This window comes from Bufo gargarizans, chromosome 8 (genome assembly GCF_014858855.1).
Source record: "Bufo gargarizans isolate SCDJY-AF-19 chromosome 8, ASM1485885v1, whole genome shotgun sequence".
Lineage (NCBI taxonomy): Eukaryota > Metazoa > Chordata > Amphibia > Anura > Bufonidae > Bufo > Bufo gargarizans.
Window position 1 is genome coordinate 142307261 of NC_058087.1, and position 21709 is coordinate 142328969.

Below are 21709 nucleotides of genomic sequence, written 5' to 3' on the forward strand. Positions count from 1 at the left end.
GAGGATCAACTTCAAAGTGCCATAGTCCCAGTGATTTAAAGGTTGGTGGGTGTCTACCATCTACTAACACAGAAGGCTTCTAAGAGCTCCAGAATATGAATGGGCCATGTAAGCGACCTAAAAGCCCACAAATGTAGGACAGCAGGTAACAGAACCATAAAAATAATTGGAACTAGGATAAATAAGTAAAATGAAGAAGTGTTCCAAACCTTCTCTGCTCCAGAATGGCTCCATGCATCTAGGACAGTTCCTCCCCTGATACATGAGGAAACCTAATATATGTTAAAAACTATTAACATTTCCCATCCTCAGTTTATTATAAACTCCCTTCAAAATTAAAAGTATGCAAATCATCATCAGAATTAACAGCCACAACATCGACCATGAGGGATAGATAGGTATTTACCTCCTTTACTAACGCTGTGTAGTCATTTACATAACAAAGTCTGCATTTGTCTCATAATATCTTGTACTTTCACATCAAATATTTTACAACCTATCTTATAAAACACAGTTTTGAGATGCTCTGTCAAAGAGTCAAGACAATTGCTCATATAACAATTCCCTAATGTACTAATAAGCTGGGTGTTGTGAGGCATCCGGCACTTCTGCCCCTCTCCATGGTGGGTCCGGCCATGCATTGGAGTCTGTAAAAAACATCTTAAAGTGTACCTGAGTTTTCAAAAAAAATGTTGCATAATGGCTGTGCTTCTTTGTACAATCATAATTGTAAAGGATCAGGTCTTTTTTGGGCTTCCCTAAAGTTTTTAAGCCATATTATTCTGTTTCAGCTTGCACAGCTAAATGCATTTCATTCAGAAGCAGGGAAGTCTCCCTTATGTGAATTCTATACTGCTGTGACGTCCTTTCCCTTACTTTCCGTTATGTTTGTTTTTAGCTCCGGAGCTCATAGAACAGATAAAGAGGGGGAAATCTCGCTTCCAGACACACAGGAGGCTCCTATAATCAGTGTAGAAGCAGTGTAGAAGCAGTTCTTTTATCAGGCTCAGGAGCTCAGCTAGCTATGTGAGGCACCTTCTGCTACCAAGGATGGGTTTTGACTGATAACAGGCAGTGGACTGCAACTTAGGTGGAAGTGAGACCCCTAGTGGCCGTGACTTTATAGCTTTTTTCAGGTGGATGCAGGCAGACTTTTTAAAATAAGTGATTTAGAAATTTGCTAGTTACACGATTCTCTATTAAATGAAATAAAAATGTGTGAAAGTACAATGACTCTTTAAAGGTGAACTACCCCTTTAAAGACATTTTAGCACAACAATTATTTATGTCAAGTTGTTTTTCTGCCTATAAATACCCCCATGACTGTGCTTAAAGTGACATCCGGCTCTGCTATCTGCCAAACACCAAATTGTTCCTGGAATCAGATGTCAGAAATGATACATATATAACACACCAACACTAACGAAAATAAAGCTAAAGATATACGACAGTAAACTGCGGTCTGCAAATTACATGTTTCCAAAGACCACAGTTCCCAACTTTGATACCACTGACAACAGAGGAAGCCCCTTGCACTTTGCTACTTAACCCACAATGAGCGCATGGAACAGAAATGGATTACTTTATTAGATGCTTTGATATCCGTCAAGTGTTATTTGACAGTATATTGTGCACTGTTATTTTATACTGCACATTACGGTATATATTAGATGATAAAAATTGTATTTCCCAGTTTTCTTATATAGGGTTGAACAAGTCACCACTGACCATATACAACTAGGACAATTTGTACTGTAAAAACCCGTTAAAACACTACGCGTTGTCTCCCTTGTAGCGGTGTAGTGTAATTACAAGTACTTGTTCCATTGAAATGATTACACTGCACTTCCGAAACAACAGGCAGTGTAATGAAGAGGAAGTAGTGCTCGCATGGAGTACCTCCTCCTATTCAAACTGCTGAGTGTCGGACCCCCGCAGATCGGATATCGAGGACCTATCATGAGGATAGGTAATCAATATAAAACCCTTGCACAACCCCTTTAAAAGGTCTTTTCCGAGTCTTTTTTTACTGATGGTCGGGGTCTGTTTGAGAAGGCACCGATGCTCGCTGTAGCGCCGCGGCCTTCTCTCTGCTCAGCAGGCACAGCGCCATACATTGTATAGTGGCCGTGCTTGGTAATGCAGTTCAGCCCTTTCACTTCACAAAAGGCATGTTGACATCACATTCATTGGTAGGCAAAGCTGCGAGAAGGCCGCGGTTCTACTGCAAGCACTGGTGCCCTCTTAAACAGCTTATTGGCAGAGTTTCCAGGTGTCGGACCTCCACTGAAAAGTTCTGAAAAACTAGTGTTGTCCATTATTATTCTGTCTGTTTAGGCAAGATATTGGCTCTCCTTAAAGAGACCAGACCTGTATGGAGACTTAGTGGCAATGCTCCATAGGAGAAATAATATGCAAGGAGGAATCTCCCGGGGAAGAAGTGCCATCTGGCTAGCATTTCTTTTTCCTGGGAGATAGCTCTTTGCATAAACTATCCGTTAAACGTGGGTAACTAATGATTAGTTAATTACTTAAGCCAACTAGTATCCCAATGAAGACTGACATGGTATAATGGGCTCAGACTACTTGTAAGTGATTTACCTTAAAGAACAGGCTAGAACATTTGATGAGCTTGTGTACGAGGATGCTCTGCCGTCAATCATGGTGACTCATACCCAGAAAAGCGTTCACCAGGGAAAAGACTATGTCTGCTCTGTGCGGAGACACCGCTGTTCTGACCTACAGAGGGTCTCCCAGGGGGAAATCAATGTCTCTATTCTTCTAAAACAATGACGATATTATTTTACTTTAGCGCAGCTCTCTTGAGGTAGGTTAATCATAAAGAGACCAAAAGAATTGCAGGTCAGACGGTGCAAGTTGCTTCTTTTTTCAGCTGCAAATAATGTTTCCTGTATTGCAAATTATCTTGTATTTACAGCAACAAGACCCGGTGACATTGACAGCACAAAGGCAAAATCAGTGTACGGCACAGCTATGGCTGACAGACAAATCCAAGCTTTTTTTTTAGCCTGTATTATAGGTTTTATTAATAACACCAATAAGACGCTAATTCACACCCTCATCAGTTCTGACATTGTAATACCCTCCCTACTCATGGATATGCTGTACAGATCTGTGTACAGCGCCCAACAACTGCTCGGAGGCCCATAGAGAACCCCTCTATGCCTCTCATGCAAAAAAAAACAAAAATGGTGTCATGTTCTAATGCAGTCACATTACACATGGAGGCACTATACCAAATCAGTGCACATGCTTTGCCATATGCATTAAAGGGATATTCCAGCTCTTACAAGTGACCCCTCTATCCACAGAGAATGGGGATCCTGTACCCTTCGGAGCCCTCAAAATGAACAAAATGGCAGGCTGACCATGCACACTGGTGCTCCATTCACCTCTATAGAATCTCCGGAGACAGCCGGGTAGAGCAGTCGGCTATTACGGTACTTCCATAGAGATTAATGGAGCTGCAGTTTGCATATAGACCTGCTGCTCCGTTCATTTCAGAGGGCTCCAAAGGGTACGGCGTCCCCGGTCCTAGTAGTAGGAGCCCCAGCGATCTAGTAATTTTCACCAATCCTGTGGATCAGGGAAAACTTGTAACAACCAGAATACTAGGGATGAGCGAATCGACTTCGGATGAAACATCCGAAGTCGATTCGCATAAAACTTCGTATGAAACATCCGAAGTCGATTCGCATAAAACTTTGTTCCAATACTGTATGGAGCAGGAGTTCCATACAGTATTAGAATGTATTGGCTCCGATGAGCCGACGTTATTACTTTGCAAAGTCTCGTGAGACTTTGGGTAATAACTTCAGAAATTAATTTGTACTGTAAAAAAACATTTCCCGAATTTGGATTCGATTCGGCTCATCCCTACAGAATAGCCCTTTAAAGGGGCTGTGCAGCCAGTAATATTGATGACCTAAATATCAGATCGGTGGAGATCCAACTGTCAGCACCCCTGTCGATCAGCTGTTTGAAGAGGAGGCGATGCTTGTATCAGTGCTACTTCCCACTTCAAGACTGCACTGCGTGTCTTGGAAGTCATCTCCACTCACTTGAATGGACCAAGCACTTCTAATAACACACCACTTCTGCAAATGAGACGACTCGCAGTGTAATCTTGAAGAGGAAGTAGCGCTCATGCTCTTCTTTGAGCTCTACCTCCTCTTCAAAAAGCTGATCAGCAGGGGTGCTGGGAGTTGGACATCCACCAATCAGATATTGATGACCTACCCTGAGGATAGGTCATCAATATTACTGGCTGCACAATCTCTTTAAGTATAATAAGCATGGATCATCTGCAACAGATCCTAAATGTAACAATCAGGTTGAGCATTCAATCTACAATTTTTGTGCTCCATGTCAATAAATGTACCGGTTGACTATGTTTAGGATATGTTTAGCTGTACTTTTTAAGAACCTTGCAGACTCCAACTGAAAAGTAAATTTTTTGGATTACTAGGTTCACATCTCCAGTAACCTGATCCAGCAGGCTGCACCCAACGGTTCTTGTCCAGTCAAAACACGGCACCCATACTGGAGTGTGAGGCCGGATCCCCGCCAGATCCCATTATAGTCTACGGTGTCCGACCGTGAGCTTTATTTTGAATGATGTCATCCTCCCTACCTTTGTCTATAACATCGCTTCCTGCCTCAGTGACCACGAGTCGTACTTCCTAACAGACAATACTATAGTGGTCACCGACAATAATTCAAAAAGATTAACAAAACCAAGTTACCTTCCAGCGGACAAAGTCTGGTCACTTTCTCCGGCATCAGCTTCCCTTGCTTATGTTGACAATAGACCTCAGCAATTTCTTGGCGACACTGTTTTGACTTAGACCGAGAAAGAGCTGATATTGCCTCCTTTCCAGTGATCTCACATTTTGGAGGTAGCTCATACTTTATTTCAGGGGAGCTGTTTCCAGTCTTCTTGGTATGGTGCATCTTGGTGCTTCTATAACCATCCTTTAAGTTTGCTGAAGTGAGGTTCTTGGAAGGGTCACCTACATAATGTAAAACTTCATTTGAATTTTTTTCTAGCAGCGAGTTTTCTTTCATTTTTTCCTCAAGGGCTAACTTTCGTTTTAAATGCTCCTTCTGCCTGCTTGGAGGCTTCTTCCCCTGCTCCGTCTGGTGCTTATGCCTTTGAGTCCTTGGAGCAAAGTTACTGTTATCAATATTTTCAAAGTCTTTTGGAACTGAATTCTCATTATTGCTGTCGGTCCGCATTTTCTCTTTCGGGCGGTGAGAAAAATATCCATCCTACAGAGAGAGGAAATTTGAGGTTTAGTAGAAGTATGCTTAAGAAAAGAAGACCCATCTGGAGCAAATATTTCCCTATCCTGTTCAGATTACATTACACCATTGCCTAGAGAGTTCCAGTACTAAACATCAGCAATTCTTTGTATTGCTTAAAATATCTAAAACATGTTAACGTTTATGTCAACAGATTCTATGTGGACTTATGCATCTCCATGGTAACAGACTACAAAGAAACCCTGCGCAGTCTGATCCTGAAATCATGTGTTAAGGGCCTATTAGACCACACGATTATCACAAATTATCTCTAGCTCTGTAACCATATTTGTCTGCAAAAGAAGCCAAGGGATCATTACACACAAGTTTTCCTACACAACAATAATAGTACATTATAAAACAATTAGAAAGCAATAAAAACTGGTATACTGGGACTTAAAGGGGTTGTCTAGAACTACAAAAAATATCTTGAACAAGCATTCATAGGGACACTCATTTGCGATAATTCCCTCGTAAAATCGATTAGTCAATGAATGAGTGTTTGCTCATTCATCAGCTGATGGCCATCTTTCATCAGGATGAAAGATGATCAATTATCGGCAGCACTTCTCCCTGTGTAATCTGTGTTCTCATCCATCGGCGCTCACATTTCCCTTACATTGGGCATTGTAACAGCACATTTAGGGCGGGTTCGCACTGGCATCAGGGAATTCCGCTATAGGTTCCGTTATAACAGAGTTATAAGGGAATATAACAGAATTCTAGGACGGAATGCAAAACGGAAGCCGTTTTGCTCCGTCCTACTACATGTCTATGGGGGCACAAAACGGTTTTGTTTGGTTCCGTTCTACATGATGCAAAAAATAGTCCTTAACGTCAATGCGAACCCGACCTTAGTCTGTTCCATCTGCATCCCCCTAACCCTCAGACACCGGAAAAGGGGAGCGGTGGAAGAAAGTAACAAAGCACTGCAGGACCAGACTACCCATAGGGTTTGTGTAGTCTGTAACCATGGCAACACGAGTGTCTGCATAACAGCTCTTGGCACATAGGATGCAAGCTTCTGGCTACCCGGCCGTACATTTTCGTACTGATCACTGGCATGTAATAGTGACAGATACGATTCCTCTTCATAACTTTGGCAGATCCACCGCCAGATATAGGGGTTATTGAGACCCATTGTGTATATCCTGCAATGGCATCGGCTGCAGTACCAACTGGGTTGTCACGGATCATCGGGCTATGTTCCGACAGCTGAAGGCTGAAGACCGCAGCACTCTCCGGAGCACCGCTGCCTCCTCAAACAACCTAAGTGGGGGGGGGGGGTGCCCCTCCCTCACTGATTAAATGTTGATGATCCTGAGGATAGGTCATCAATATTGTACTCCCTGAAAATCCCTTTAACAATATTTAGAATTTTGTAATTGCTAGAATAAAAAAACACATGATTTTCATCATACACTGAACACAAGGAGCTAAATCTGTGAATATAATTAGTGTCTGACCAGATTTAACTTGTTTATAAGAAAACTTTGCTTAGAGCTATCAGAAATAAATGTGAATTATTTAAAACTCGAGTGAGAAAAACACCTAGATTTATGAAGTAATCAAAACCAGAAATGACAACGGCTGCAAAACCTTTAGGCTACTTTCACACTAGCGCTTTCGTTTTCCGGTATTGAGATCCGTCATAGGAGCCGGAAAAAAAAAAGCTTCAGTTTGTCCCCATTCATTGTTAATGAGGACAAAACTGAACTGAACAGAACGGAGCGCTCCAAAATGAATTCCGTTCTGTTTAGTTGCGTTCCCATACCGAAGAGCAAACCGCAACATGTTGTATTTTGCTTTCCATCCTGGGATGCGGAGCAAGACGGATCCGGCATGACTCCCAATGCAAGTCAATGGGGACGGATCCATTTTCTCTGCGGGAAATAGAATGGCGGTGCGTGTGTCCCAGGGCAGGCGTCCCATGTAGATCAAAGGAAGAACGGACCGGCACTCGCTGTTAGTATATAATCTTGTGATTTAGTGTCACATTCCAGTGACGGCGTTTCGGCATACAATCTACAGTTTGATAAAGGCAGATTCTATGCAGAAACGCCGTCACTGGAATGTGACAATAAATCACAAGATTATATACTAACAGCGAGTGCCGGTCCGTTTTTCCTTTGATTTGAATAGAGTTCGTGACGAATCCGTCTTGGGTATGCTAAAGATAATACAACCGGATCCGTTCATCACGGATGCAGATGGTTGTATTATCAGTAACGGAAGCGTTTTTGCTGGACCCTGTTAGATCCAGCAAAAACGCTGGTGTGAAAGTAGCCTTAATTAGTTTCAAAATTAGAGAGATTCTGCTGCTGGTAAAAACGAGTTATTTTTCTTTCTTTTTTTTTCTTCAACAAAATTAATCTCTTTAATTATTTTCTGCCTACAAACCTGCAGCGAAGGCCTTCTGAATCGCAGAGGTAAAAAGAAATTCTAAGACAACAATTTTCCTTTGCTTGTATGCTAAAAATAGAAACGGTCTCAAACACGGTTCCAAGAGGAAAACAAAAATCTCTGGTTCTTTTACCATAAAGAAAGAAACCAAGGGATCATTATACACAAATTTCCCTACACAAAAATAATATGGAGGACTTTATAGAAGCGGAGCCATTAGAAAGCAATAAAAATGGGTATACTGGGATTTAAAGGGGTTGTCTAGAACTACCAAAAAAAATTCTGCTTTCTGTGATATTGTAGATCAGCTTGAATAAAGTAAAAAGGGCTGATATGCAATTGCACACACAACCCGTGGACAGCTGTGGCACTGTTTCTGGAGAAAAGCAGGCATAGACATCAATTCATATTAATGACCTATCTTAGGCTCCTCCCCTCTGTGGTGCTGGACACACCCCTTCCACCAGGAAGCCTGCCTCTGTCAATCAAGTGGAGAAGGAGCATTAAAGGAAGCAGAGCAGGGGAATTAAGGAGCACCGGTTGGCTAGAGCCTGCCCACAGGTGTGTACTTAAGCTCTAATTTACATCAAAAGACCCACCAGTCATTATGGTTGGTTTAAAAGGGTAGATCCTGCTGACAGATGCCCTTTTTTAGCTTTCATCAAGGGACAAGAAATCCTTAACCCCCCTCCCCTCAACAAGCTATAACACCTTGGCATGCTGTTGAAACCGCATTATAGCGTAACTAGATACTGGTGTAAAGTAGAACTGGCTTAGTTGCCCATAGCAACCAATCAGATTCCACCTTTTATTTTTCACAGCTCCTATGGAAAATGAAAGGTGGAAATTGATTGGTTGGTATAGGCAACTAAGGGTGGGTTCGCACTTGAGTTATGGCATTCTGTTATAGGTTCCGTTTATAACGGAATATAACGGAATGCAAAACGGAAGCCTTTCAGAGGCATTCCGCTTTGATTTGTCATAATAGAAGTCCAGAGGCAAGTATAACGGATCCGCCTGGTTTCCGTTATGCAGGACGGAAAATCCTGTCGACATAACAGAAACCAGATGGATCCGTTATACTTGGCAATAAACTTCTATTGTGACGGATCAAAGAGGATCCGTCCGGGAATTCCATTATATTCTGTTACAAACGGAACCTATAACGGAATGCCATAACGTAAGTGCGAACCCGCTCTAAACCAGACTCGTCAGGAGAGGTGACAGGTCCTCTTTAAATGATATATAACGGCGAGGAGAATTGTAAGGATGGAAATTATCTAAGAAGTTAAGATTTTGTATAAGAATGGTCTGTTGATAGCAGGAAGATGACTTCAGAGATATTGAGGGACACTTGTTGATAATTAAGGAAAGTGATTAATTTAGAGGGTAATTTATCTAAGTGAAGACACCGAGCAGAATTGGAATGCCCTTTCATGTAGCAACCATGTCCGTGCCTCATCCTCACTACTTGGCGGATCTTCTTCCGATTAAATTGCATCTCCAACCACAGCTTAGACGCAGTAAATGTCAATGACTGCATAATATATCAACTTGTAATTATCATACCTATAGTTAGCATGGTGATTTTTTACTGGGATGATTATTTCTAATTTATAGCCATGGACATCTTTTACCCATTTTCTACATTATCAGATGTTGGTTGTTTTGCCGTTTTCTACCCTGCTGGAGAATATAAGCCACCAAACTGCCAATTCCCAAGAAGTGATTAGAAAGGTTCATCTGTAAGAACCAACCCCTTAATCAGAAATTTCATACTAAAACGTTTGGCATGTAATATGAATTCATATTAAAGAGGTTAGGTTTGTGAGTCGTCCTCAGGATAGGTATCTGATTGATGAGGTCCGACTCTGATCACCTGTTTGAAGATGCCTCGGCGCTCTGGTGAGTGGTGTGGCTTCCTTGAAGCTTAGGCTGGGTTCTGGAAGAGGAACAGACTGTTGGAGTTCACCCTATCTGGCATAGCCGGATACCACCGTGCACTACCGGATCCCCATTCACTGTAATGGGATTCGGCAGTAATCTGGCCACTTTCCAACATATATGCCTTCTTTCAGCCAGACAAAAATGTTGAGTGTAGCATTTTTTGTCAGACTGAAAGCAGGTATGTACGCCAGATACAGTGAACGGGTTACAGTGCCAGAGTTTACAACGCAGATGTGAACCAGGCTTTACCAAGTATAGCTCCATCCATTGTATAGCAACTGTGCTTGTTCTCGCAGCTCAGCCTATGCGCAGCTCACTTGAATTAGACTGAGCTGTGCCTAGGACATGTGACCGATGAACATGACGTCACTCTCCTAGGGTAAGCTGCTAGGAGGCTGCCGTGCTCACCAGAGCGCCGCTGCCTCTTCAACCAGCTGATTGGCGGAGGTCTTGGAAGTCAGATCCCCACCGATCAGATACCGATGACCTATCCCGAGAATAGGTCTTCAGTGTAAAACACTCGGAAAATCCCTTTAATTTCCACAATTTGTTGTAATATTATTTTATCCTGCCTCTATCACCTTATTCCCAATGTTTTTATGAATTACCACATACAGTATGATGTTTTTGACAACACCTTTTTACTGCTAACTGGCTCATAAATCAGATACACAGACAGTTTTTTCCCCCAATATACCAAAGGGTGAATTAAAGTGAATGGGAGTAGCACTGCAGTAACCATCTCCGTCCACTACACAATGGAGGGAGCTGTGTAGTCCCGACACCTACTCGCGGCACAGAAGATGTTGGGCGTGGATGTGGACCCCTGCCAATCAGATACTGATGGCCTATCCTGAAGATAGGCCATCAGTATAAAAGTACTGGAAAACCCCTTTAAAGTAGGGAATATTGGGTGGTATATAAAGAATAATGATAATTATCATATTGGAATGTACATGAGATGTAGCTGTCGGTGGTTTTCATTTAGTGCTATCCAAGAAACCAATCCAAACTAGCCACCCATAAACATCAGTTTCTACATTCATCTGTCAATACTTTATGAGCAAGGAATATGTTTAAAGAGCTGATCAAAATGTATAACACTGCAGTGACAAAAATAAATCAAAAAAGTTCAGAAAATGCTGTGTGCCTACATGCATGTATATGCAAGCAGATCTTTAAATGTTCACGCTCAGCTTGTTTATCTGCCAAGAATGATTGAAAATCCATGAATTTCATGCAGACTTCACAATTCTATAAGTTCCCCGAGCTGATATGCTCTTCCGTTTTAATGAAATTCTTAAACTATATTGAAGGCATTCAACCCAACAGCCAGAAATAAATGAAAACTGAGGTTTCCACCTCAGCCCATAAGACATATGACAACTACTGTCGACCATACACTTTTAACACATGAAATCATTGCTCAGTCATGCAAAGTAATCCCTGCAAAGCTGGCCATACACATTAGATAGAACTTGGTTGAACAGCAGTTGAACAAACATCTGGTGAACGTTCCTTTCGCAGACACGGCCATACACATTTTAGTCCATATTGGCCATTATAGTTGTTCAATTTGCCCATACATGTTCAATAAAACCAAATGATGGACGGAAGATCTTTCTGTGAATGTTCTTTCAAAGAAAGATCTTGTGTTCACAAACAATCTTTCTTTGAATGATAGATGTTTCGCCCGACTATCGGATGAAAGTATTAAACACAGCCGACTTCTTTTCAAACGTAAATGGCCTGTCATCGGTTGACTAAAATGAACATTTATTTTGCTTGAAATCATCCGTTTTGATCAACTTTAGACTAATGTATATGGCCACCTTAAGTTATGTAGAGCTCAGCATGTCTGGTCACCACAGCAACCTCTCTGGAAATCTTGGTATTGTTAAAAAAAAAAAAATTATAGCAATTATACTGACATTCATCTACAAGAACAGCATATTTGCCAAAACTGGAATATTTAAATCCCATACCTAGGACTGCCCTGCCACCTGATCATACCCCCAGGATCACCTCAAAATGCCAAGAAAATGACCATAAGCCAACCACTTTGGACCATAATTCTACAAACTCATTCCTTCTGTACGCCCGTTCTGGTCCAGTGCCAGTCCAGGCTTCACCATTAGTAATGAATCTCAGTGATCAATCTATAAGAAATAGAGTGGCAAGTGATTGGCTCCAAAGTCAACACCAAATAGGATTGTCTTCTTGCTGGACTTTTGGGCTTCATTATTGTTTTAGTCACTGGGTCTAGCAGAGGATGCATTATACGGTACTTCATTACTACCACTTACTGTGAGAGATTTATCAAAACTGGTGTAAAGTGGAACTGGCTTAGCGGCCCATAGCAACCAATCAAATTCCACCTTTCATTTTGTAAAGGAGCTCTGAAGAATGAAAGGTGGGATCTGATTGGTTGCTATGGGCAACTTTGCCAGTTTTTTTTTTAGCCAGTTTTAAAAAAATCTCCCCCCAAAAAATACATTCATGCATTAATTCTCCCAATGTCAAAATGCATCTTGCCTCCCTGGAGGGATATTCGAAAAGAAAATGAGGCATTCATTTAATTTGCTATTATTTCCACCTCTCTTCTACAGTTTTTTTTTTTTTTTCTAAGCTTTTCCTTCTCCTAAGCCCTGGATTCTCAAGTAAAACATCTCTGCATGACAGTTATCATGCAGCTAAACTACAAATGACAGAAAAGAAAAGGCTGAAAAAAATAATCATACATCAAGTGAATGGAGACTGACGTGCAAGCCAAAACATCTTCCAAATCACAATTGTTGCAGGATGCCCTGAGATTTCTGAAAACAGGAAGACGAGTAAAACTACTATTGTTTCTGCTCAGGAACTGCAAATTCCAGATAATCTACTGTACATCATTTCTATTCATGGGAACTAAACCCCTAAATGAAAAGTATTCCTAATTTCCACATATCTTTAGAACATGGGAACATCAGCTTTCAGAAGAATGAGACCCGTGTTGTACAAGTCAAGGTGGATTTCATGCCCTTCCACCTCTACATTAAGGGATAGATTTATCAAAACTGGTGTAGAGAACAACTGGCTTAGAAGCCTATAGCAACCAATCGGATTCCATATTTCATATTTCATTTAGCTCCTTTTGAAAATGTAAGGTGGAATCTGATTGGTTGCTGTGGGCAAAAAGGCCAATTTTCCTCTACACCACTTTTGATCATTCTTCCCTTAAGTCTTGCTCAATGGGGGGCCTTCATTCTTTTGATGGGGGTTTTGAAGGTAACATTTATGGCATATCCATAGAAATTTCCGAAGTTCAGATATCCCATTAAGGTGACTTTCTTTAACCAGGTTACTTGCTTTATCTCCACAGGTATAATAGTAGGAAATCACATCTTTCATAGGTTTTAAATTAACTGCTTGAGAGACAATGATAATACTTAAAGAGGTCATCGTTGACAAGAACCAGTGGGGTTGACAGAAGACTTCAGCAGGAGCCCTAATGATGCTGTGTTTAAGGTCACCTTCCAGTCACAAGAAAGGACATCTCATCTGAACTGGCTAGGAAATATATGTATACAAATATATGACACAATGTAATTTTAGAGATGCCATAAGCTAGGGTTCAGCGGTTTAGATAGGCGTTTCGTTCTTCAAGTAGGGCAAAGGTTCAGTTCTGCTAGCTCTGATGCCCTAATAGGTATACGCCAAGTCTCTAGAGGGTAATTGTATTGTGGTCATGCTGTGCTTTTGATAGGCAGCACAATTTATAATTATCAGGGTTACTTTGAAATTGTTTAGTAGGGGGTTATTTGGCTTAGGAACATTTGGAAGACCTGCTCTACCGCATCTAGTATCCAGGCTTTATGTCTGTGCCACCACTCCATTATCTATGATTCTATACAAGATAGATCTATGAAGCCTTATGACAAGCTCAGATGCACCCACAAGATCATATTAACATCTGATATATTAATGACTGAAGAATCATTTGTAGATAGTGACTAAAAGCTGAAATCGGATACTGATAATGCATGTGCTGTGAATTCGTAGCTCACAACACTGTGGATGCTTTTGGATTGCTCTGTGTATAGTACAAGTCAATGCTTAACTTGGTTAAGGAGGCAGTAAATAGGATAATTGGCCAATTTGGCCACTTATAATAGTGGCTGCCAAATTAGATAACAACCAGCCACTTAGTAAATTAGGCTGAATGATTACATCATGTCCCAAAGCAGCTCTATAAATGCCAATGATCTGATTAATTACACTTTGTTCAGTCCTTACCCTATTGAAAACTAAGGACATTTTAAATAACCGGAAGAAGAAAAATGTTGGTCATACTGCAAGGTAAAAGAGGTTCTCCTAGAAAAACCATCTAAAATAAACTAAGTCTAAAAAGTTCTCTCATTTTGTAATACGGTCTCTGTTACACATTAATAGGTCTATGGGATCATGGCTGTTGGAAGGAGACATCTCTTCACCTATATTTCGTCAAAGAAGAAGGGATTCATCTGTGAATCAATGGAAGAGATGTAAGAAAACAGACCCTTTTAACCAGTAGCAGGCATGGTTTTCAAGACTAGTTAAGGACTGCCTAAAGTTCTATTACACCTATATCTATGTTCTCTTGGAGTAACCCTTGAATAACAGAGAGTCATATAGTTTGGCTGTGCTCCACTCATCATGAGTTAAAGCGCTTCTCCATTAATGGCCTTTCCTTTTGGATAGGCCATCCATGTTTGATTGGTGGGTGGTTGACCATGGGTGCACCAATCAGCAGAACCAAGGGGCCATAGTGTTTTCTAGATCTTCATGTCCTTTAATGATATCCACAGTAGGATGTCTGCACATGGTAATGCACCATTCACTTAAACCAGCCCCAATTGTTCTGCTGAGGGGTAGGACCTCCACCAAATCTACTTTGAAACTTCTTTAACTCGGAAATAAAAATGTAATGTTTTAGGCCTATAAATAATTATTGCCTTGATGTCTAAAACAAGCATATCACATTGCTTAGGTAGTCTGCTAACCACATGTACAGCCATGCTACATGAGATACATATGTCTGGCCTCGAGGTATTTGGCAATAGTAGGTGGATTATAAAGGCATCACAATTTTACATTTGATGCACATGGTTTAGCCTGACAGATAACATATCTAAAAAAGTAAAAAAATAAAATAAATTAGTAGAACTGATTAATATGCTGCAAGACCCTCTGAGAACAAATAGCGTTGGCAGGTCTGGACAAGAAAAACGCCAAAGGGAGCAGATGGTGAGAATACAGCAGATGTTAATGTCGTTTGCTTTTTCCATATGCTGCAATGTTCAATAGTAATAAATAAGTTCTACTTTCATGTATTATCAACGTTCAATATTTTACTGTGGGATAAAGAGAAATAAAAGCAAATGAATTGCCGCTTTATTTATTTTTTCTCTGCACAATTGAAGATGTTAAGAAGACATTTATAGAGACTTTTCGAGAAAGGAAAACATAATTTGATAGTAAATGACTTCATTACTGTTATCAAGTTATTATCTAATTCGAAGAAGAACCCAATTATGGGCATCAGTCTTTGTAAAAGCAAAGGCCATTGGTTGCGCTAAGGCTTTTAAAAATGGATATTCACTCAATGGTAAATCATTTTTGACCAGGGCCAGTATATTCCATGATGAGTTGTAGGTTTTAAGCCATTGTTACAGGCAGTGGGTATGGAACCACTGTGTCAACTAACAGATTTGACTTTTGAGCTAATGCTAAGCTTGTTATCCCTGTAATCCCCAGGTTTTTACCCTTCAACACCTGTACAAGGATCTGCACTTTGCTGCATAGGAACCACCAGGCTGCGATCTCTTGGAGTAGTCTCGCTGTGATTGAAAGCTGACCCACTGTGAATCAGCACAGAGAAGTCAGGTAAAATAGTTGTCAGAGATAGACTGTGATCAGGACAAGCAGAATACATGCAATACAGTATATGGTCCTAGGTCAGGGCAGGCAGAGAAGGGTCAATATAGACGTCAAGTCAGGCAGTGGAGGGTTGGAATCCAGAAAGCAGGCAGACAAACAAATACAAGCACATCTTTGCAGGAAACTAACACGCTAGACAACCTATTGCTCAGGCACCCTCACATAGAGGAATATGCCTTAATTAGCCATGTGTGGTCAGCCATGGGGTGATGAGAATTAGGTTGTGAACATGCAGAAACTTTAAGAGTCGGAGAGAGTGTGCAAGGCCTATGGGCAGAAGCCTTGCCGGCAGGAATCGGGCTGCGGCCTGCCAGGGCACAGGGGGCAGAGGACTTAGGTGGCTGGGCTCACTGCAGGGAAGCAAGAGAAGACTGTGGTGGTTTCAGGTCACAGGAGCAGAAGAGTGAGTGGAGTGGCTCTTGTGCCAGCCAGGAAGAGCAGAGCAATGGTGGGCATGTGCTGCCCATGTAATGACCATTTTCAATAATAAAAATAATTCTGTATTTTTTTGGAAGAAAAAATGTATTGTGGCCCAATTTTTCTTTTCCTTGACATCACCAGTCATTGGGGAGTCGGGAGCTCCCCATACACATTGAATTCTCAGCCGATCCTTCATAGAGGAAAATAAAGAGTAGGGAAAATAATTACCAAACCGTTCTGTCCAGAAACAAAGGGCCTGTAACAGTAAAAGGAGGGCCGATATATTCTAATCTTGACCCATTTGACCAAAGACAAGTTTAGTCAGATGTGGACATATTGTGGAGTAGGAATTTGATTTCTATTATATTTGTTCATTAACTATTCTCAGATTGAACAACTTCTCTAAACAAAATATAAGTGCAACCTACACAAGAGATTCTGAAGGCCACAAGCTTTCCTACCTCTTTCAAAAGCCCCACAGTATCCATTTATTTGTTATGCAGGCATCATATGTTCATTCATCAAGCTGTCATAAAGCCATTGAGGCTCTTTAATAAGCAAATGTTTAGCATTTTGCCCTCCAGGCACGCTTATAATGGAATTCCTAAAACGGCCTTATGATTTTTTTTTTATTATTCAGGATTGCTGAAATTCCACTATGAATTGGAAAATACATGCTTATAAACAAAGGTCACCAGTCTAAAAATCACCATACATGAGGATATTTACCAGGCAATCAATTGTGAAGTGTCCTATTCGTCTCAAAGTACACTTGCCGCTTACTTACTATGAAGAAAACCAACGACAAGTTCAAAAACCGATGTTCTGGACAACATGGTCATAGAAAATATATTAAATGTGTAAAAATCTGGCTTCCTGAACACATGAGCATGAGTCTTTCAAAAATGTTATCCATTACGTTCTCAACACTGGCCCAGTCAACAAGATGGATACCTCTTAATCATGTTGCCTTTCCTGGTTGACTTTAATATGCTGTATTATTCATTGGATGAAGCTTGTTATGTAGCTTGTTACATATAAATGCAAGGCTAAAGTAAGAAGATCATTGTATATAGGGGAGCAATGTGGCTCAGTGGTTAGCACTGGTACCTTGCAGCACTGGGGTCCTTAGTTCAAATCCGACCAAGGACAATATCTGCATGGAGCTTATACAGGGAGTGCAGAATTATTAGGCAAATGAGTATTTTGACCACATCATCCTCTTTATGCATGTTGTCTTACTCCAAGCTGTATAGGCTCGAAAGCCTACTACCAATTAAGCATATTAGGTGATGTGCATCTCTGTAATGAGAAGGGGTGTGGTCTAATGACATCAACACCCTATAGCAGGTGTGCATAATTATTAGGCAACTTCCTTTCCTTTGGCAAAATGGGTCAAAAGAAGGACTTGACAGGCTCAGAAAAGTCAAAAATAGTGAGATATCTTGCAGGGGATGCAGCACTCTTAAAATTGCAAAGCTTCTGAAGCGTGATCATCGAACAATCAAGCGTTTCATTCAAAATAGTCAACAGGCTCGCAAGAAGCGTGTGGAAAAACCAAGGCGCAAAATAACTGCCCATGAACTGAGAAAAGTCAAGCGTGCAGCTGCCAAGATGCCACTTGCCACCAGTTTGGCCATATTTCAGAGCTGCAACATCACTGGAGTGCCCAAAAGCACAAGGTGTGCAATACTCAGAGACATGGCCAAGGTAAGAAAGGCTGAAAGACGACCACCACTGAACAAGACACACAAGCTGAACGTCAAGACTGGGCCAAGAAATATCTCAAGACTGATTTTTCTAAGGTTTTATGGACTGATGAAATGAGAGTGAGTCTTGATGGGCCAGATGGATGGGCCCGTGGCTGGATTGATAAAGGGCAGAGAGCTCCAGTCCGACTCAGACGCCAGCAAGGTGGAGGTGGAATACTGGTTTGGGCTGGTATCATCAAAGATGAGCTTGTGGGGCCTTTTCGGGTTGAGGATGGAGTCAAGCTCAACTCCCAGTCCTACTGCCAGTTTCTGGAAGACACCTTCTTCAAGCAGTGGTACAGGAAGAAGTCTGCATCCTTCAAGAAAAACATGATTTTCATGCAGGACAATGCTCCATCACACGCGTCCAAGTACTCCACAGCGTGGCTGGCAAGAAAGGGTATAAAAGAAGAAAATCTAATGACATGGCCTCCTTGTTCACCTGATCTGAACCCCATTGAGAACCTGTGGTCCATCATCAAATGTGAGATTTACAAGGAGGGAAAACAGTACTCCTCTCTGAACAGTGTCTGGGAGGCTGTGGTTGCTGCTGCATGCAATGTTGATGGTGAACAGATCAAAACACTGACAGAATCCATGGATGGCAGGCTTTTGAGTGTCCTTGCAAAGAAAGGTGGCTATATTGGTCACTGATTTGTTTTTGTTTTGTTTTTGAATATCAGAAATGTATATTTGTGAATGTTGAGATGTTATATTGGTTTCACTGGTAAAAATAAATAATTGAAATGGGTATATATTTGTTTTTTGTTAAGTTGCCTAATAATTATGCACAGTAATAGTCACCTGCACACACAGATATCCCCCTAAAATAGCTAAAACTAAAAACAAACTAAAAACTACTTCCAAAAATATTCAGCTTTGATATTAATGAGTTTTTTGGGTTCATTGAGAACATGGTTGTTGTTCAATAATAAAATTAATCCTCAAAAATACAACTTGCCTAATAATTCTGCACTCCCTGTATGTTCTCCCAGTATAGGTTTCCTCCCATACTCCAAAGACATACTGATAGGGAACTTAGATTGTGAGCCCCATTGGGGACAGCTTAATGCTAATGTCTGTAAAGCGCTATAAGTGCCTAAAATAAATAAAATATAGCTTAGGGTTGGACAAAAGTTAGGATGCATACATCCGTAAATTAAGAGGAGGCCTATATAAAATTAATTATCATGATGGTGTTATATTGTAAAAAAATAAGGTATGTAATCAACATTCCTGTTTATGAACACACTTGAAAAACAAACTGAAGAACAAAAAAGCTCTAAATTGAATTGATTATCCTGTAATGTTGATCCAGAAGAAGCAAAACAGCTCCTATGAGTTAGTTGTCAATTGGCTTTGCAAAAATACTTCCCCAACTCCAACAGGACATTCAGAGTTAATCCTTTTATCCATGACCCATCTCACAAAATATTCTACAGATACCATTTTTGATGTATGCTGGACCAGTTGGACAGCAAGACAACTGTGTGCTGGATTTAAACGGGGCATTTTCAACTCAGACATTGATGCCATATCACTAGGGTATGCCATAAATGTCAGATAAGTGCTGGTCCAACCTCTGAATCTTGCTCCTACCTTTAGAAAAAAGCCTCCGAAATGAAAAAGAGCTTACCTCGCATGCGTGGCCAACCTCTCCATTCACAGCTATGGGATTGCCTGAAATAGCCAAGCTCCATTTTCGGAACTCCCATAGCCGTTAATGGATGGTTGCCGCCCATGTGTGACTGCTCTCGTTTCATTTCGGGGGTCCTGTTCTGATGACAGGATTGGACCCTTAAGTTGGGCCGGCACCTATCTAATATTGATGGCATATCCTAACGATATGCCATCAATGTGTGAGATGGGAATAGCCCTTTAAAGGGAACCTGTCACCTGGAATTTGGCAATAGAGCTGAGGACATGGGCTGCTAGATCGCCGCTAGCACGTCCGCAATACCCAGTCCCCATAGCTCTCTGCGTTTTTATTGTGTAAAAAAAACTATTTGATACATATGCAAATAAATTAACCTGAGATGAGTCCTGTCCCTGAGATGAGTCCAGCGTGAAGGAGCCCAGCACCGCCCTGCATCCTCCGAATCTCCTCCTTGCTCCCCGACGTCACAAAGCTAGAGCGCTGTAATCTCGCATGCGCAGTGTCGGCATAGTGTTCCTTCCCTGTTCTGGCATCAGCCTCAGGGAATGAACTGCGCATGCACTAGCTCGCACATCGCGAGATTACGACGCTCTAGCTTTGTGGCGTCAGGGAACAAGGAGGAGATTTAGAGGATGCAGGGCGGTGCTGGGCTCCTTCACGCTGGACTCATCTCAGGGACAGGACTCATCTCAGGTTAATTTGCATATGTATCAAATCTTTTTTTTGACACAATAAAAGCACACAGAGCTATGGGGACAGGGTATTGCGGACGTGCTAGCGGCGGATTTGCAGCTCATGTCCTCAGCTTTATTGCCAAATTCCAGGTGACAGGTTCCCTTTAAGGAATGTTTTAGCAAAAATGGTTATGAAGAGAATACTAAGATGGCAATGGTTAAATGTAATTTTAACAGGAACAGATTTTTATTACACACAGATGCTGAAACAAAATTTCAGGCACTTGTGAACACTTATCGCTTAGCTTCAAACTAAACTGTATTGATCTTTGCATATGCTCTGCTTGAGCACATTTGCTATAGAGTGGATCACATTCTGTTTTGGCCTTTTATTATCTGTAAAAACACACCTTCTCTTGCTTTAATATAACATGGAGATTTTATAATTTCATCATTTTGTACATAGCGTTCCTTTGCTCCAGTTACAGTGTACCCCCCATTGTATGTCATGGGGTTTGAACATTGATGGGGGTGGTCAATCATATTGTGATATGACCAGTCTTTTGTTTCTTTCATGTCTCTTAGTGCCCATCCTATTTTTCTTCTTTATTTGGTGTCCAGTTTCTGGAACTTAGAGCACTTTGTCAGATATTGTGGTGCCAATCTGCAAAACAAGCCCAATCATTTCAATGAGGCCTCAAAAAAAAGTATATGCGTTCCACAGCCCTGCAAAAAAAAAAAAAAAAAAAAAATAGTCCTATTCTTTTCCACATTGTTACAATGTCCACAAAAAAAATGGATGGAACATGGACGTCATCCAAATTTTTTGCAGAACGGCATTTTGCGGACCGCCATAAACATACGATTGTGTAAATGCACCCTATCTCTACAGGGCAGGGTCCAGAAGAATGAGCAAAACACCGCCCTTAGAGGAAAGGTCATTGATGATGTTGCATCGAAAGGCCTTACAAGCCATGCCACGCCTCACATGTCGATGTAATGTCATAGGGAACCAAAAAATAGGGATAGGGGACCTAAAAAGTAGAGAATGACACCTGACCACGATGAGGCATTGCAGATAAACCACCGTTATTAGTAAGTGACAACATGTTTTGTTTCCGGTCAGTTGATGCAGAAAATTGTAAACCCGGAATAAGCATTTAATGTTGCTTTCCAAGATTTTTTAAAATTTGTAAAGGAATGGGGACTGTGTAAAATTAATTTTGAAAAAAAATCTCTTACATTTTAAATGTCCCACCAGTCCTGTGCCACCACTCTGGTCCCCGCTACTTCGATCCCAACTTGGCAATAAAAAGGTCACATCATGTTCATTGTTCACGTGCCGCCTGCAGCCAATCACTAGACTCAAGGGTCAAGTGTCCATGAGCCAAGAGTTAATGTAGAAGCATAAAAGGAGACCTAAACCTTTGCTAAAGGTGCAGCAGAGCTTCTTAAAGTGTTCCGTACTTTCAGGTTTCAATGGCTCTGCTCGGCTTTTCCAGCATGTGGAGTATCAGTCCATCGAAAGTATATGGGAGCCATACTCCAGCCTTGCTGGGAAAGCAGAGCAG

The 21709-nt window shown here is 41.2% G+C and overlaps 1 protein-coding gene across 1 annotated transcript in view; it reads right to left on the reverse strand.

The window, feature by feature from the left end:
• XYLT1 (xylosyltransferase 1) overlaps positions 1–21709 on the reverse strand; it is a 302674-nt gene that overhangs the window by 138943 nt on the left and 142022 nt on the right. The window contains exon 2 of the mRNA XM_044303506.1: positions 4767–5292. Coding sequence (XP_044159441.1) covers positions 4767–5292 — 526 coding nt within the window. The remainder of the gene's footprint in view (positions 1–4766; positions 5293–21709) is intronic.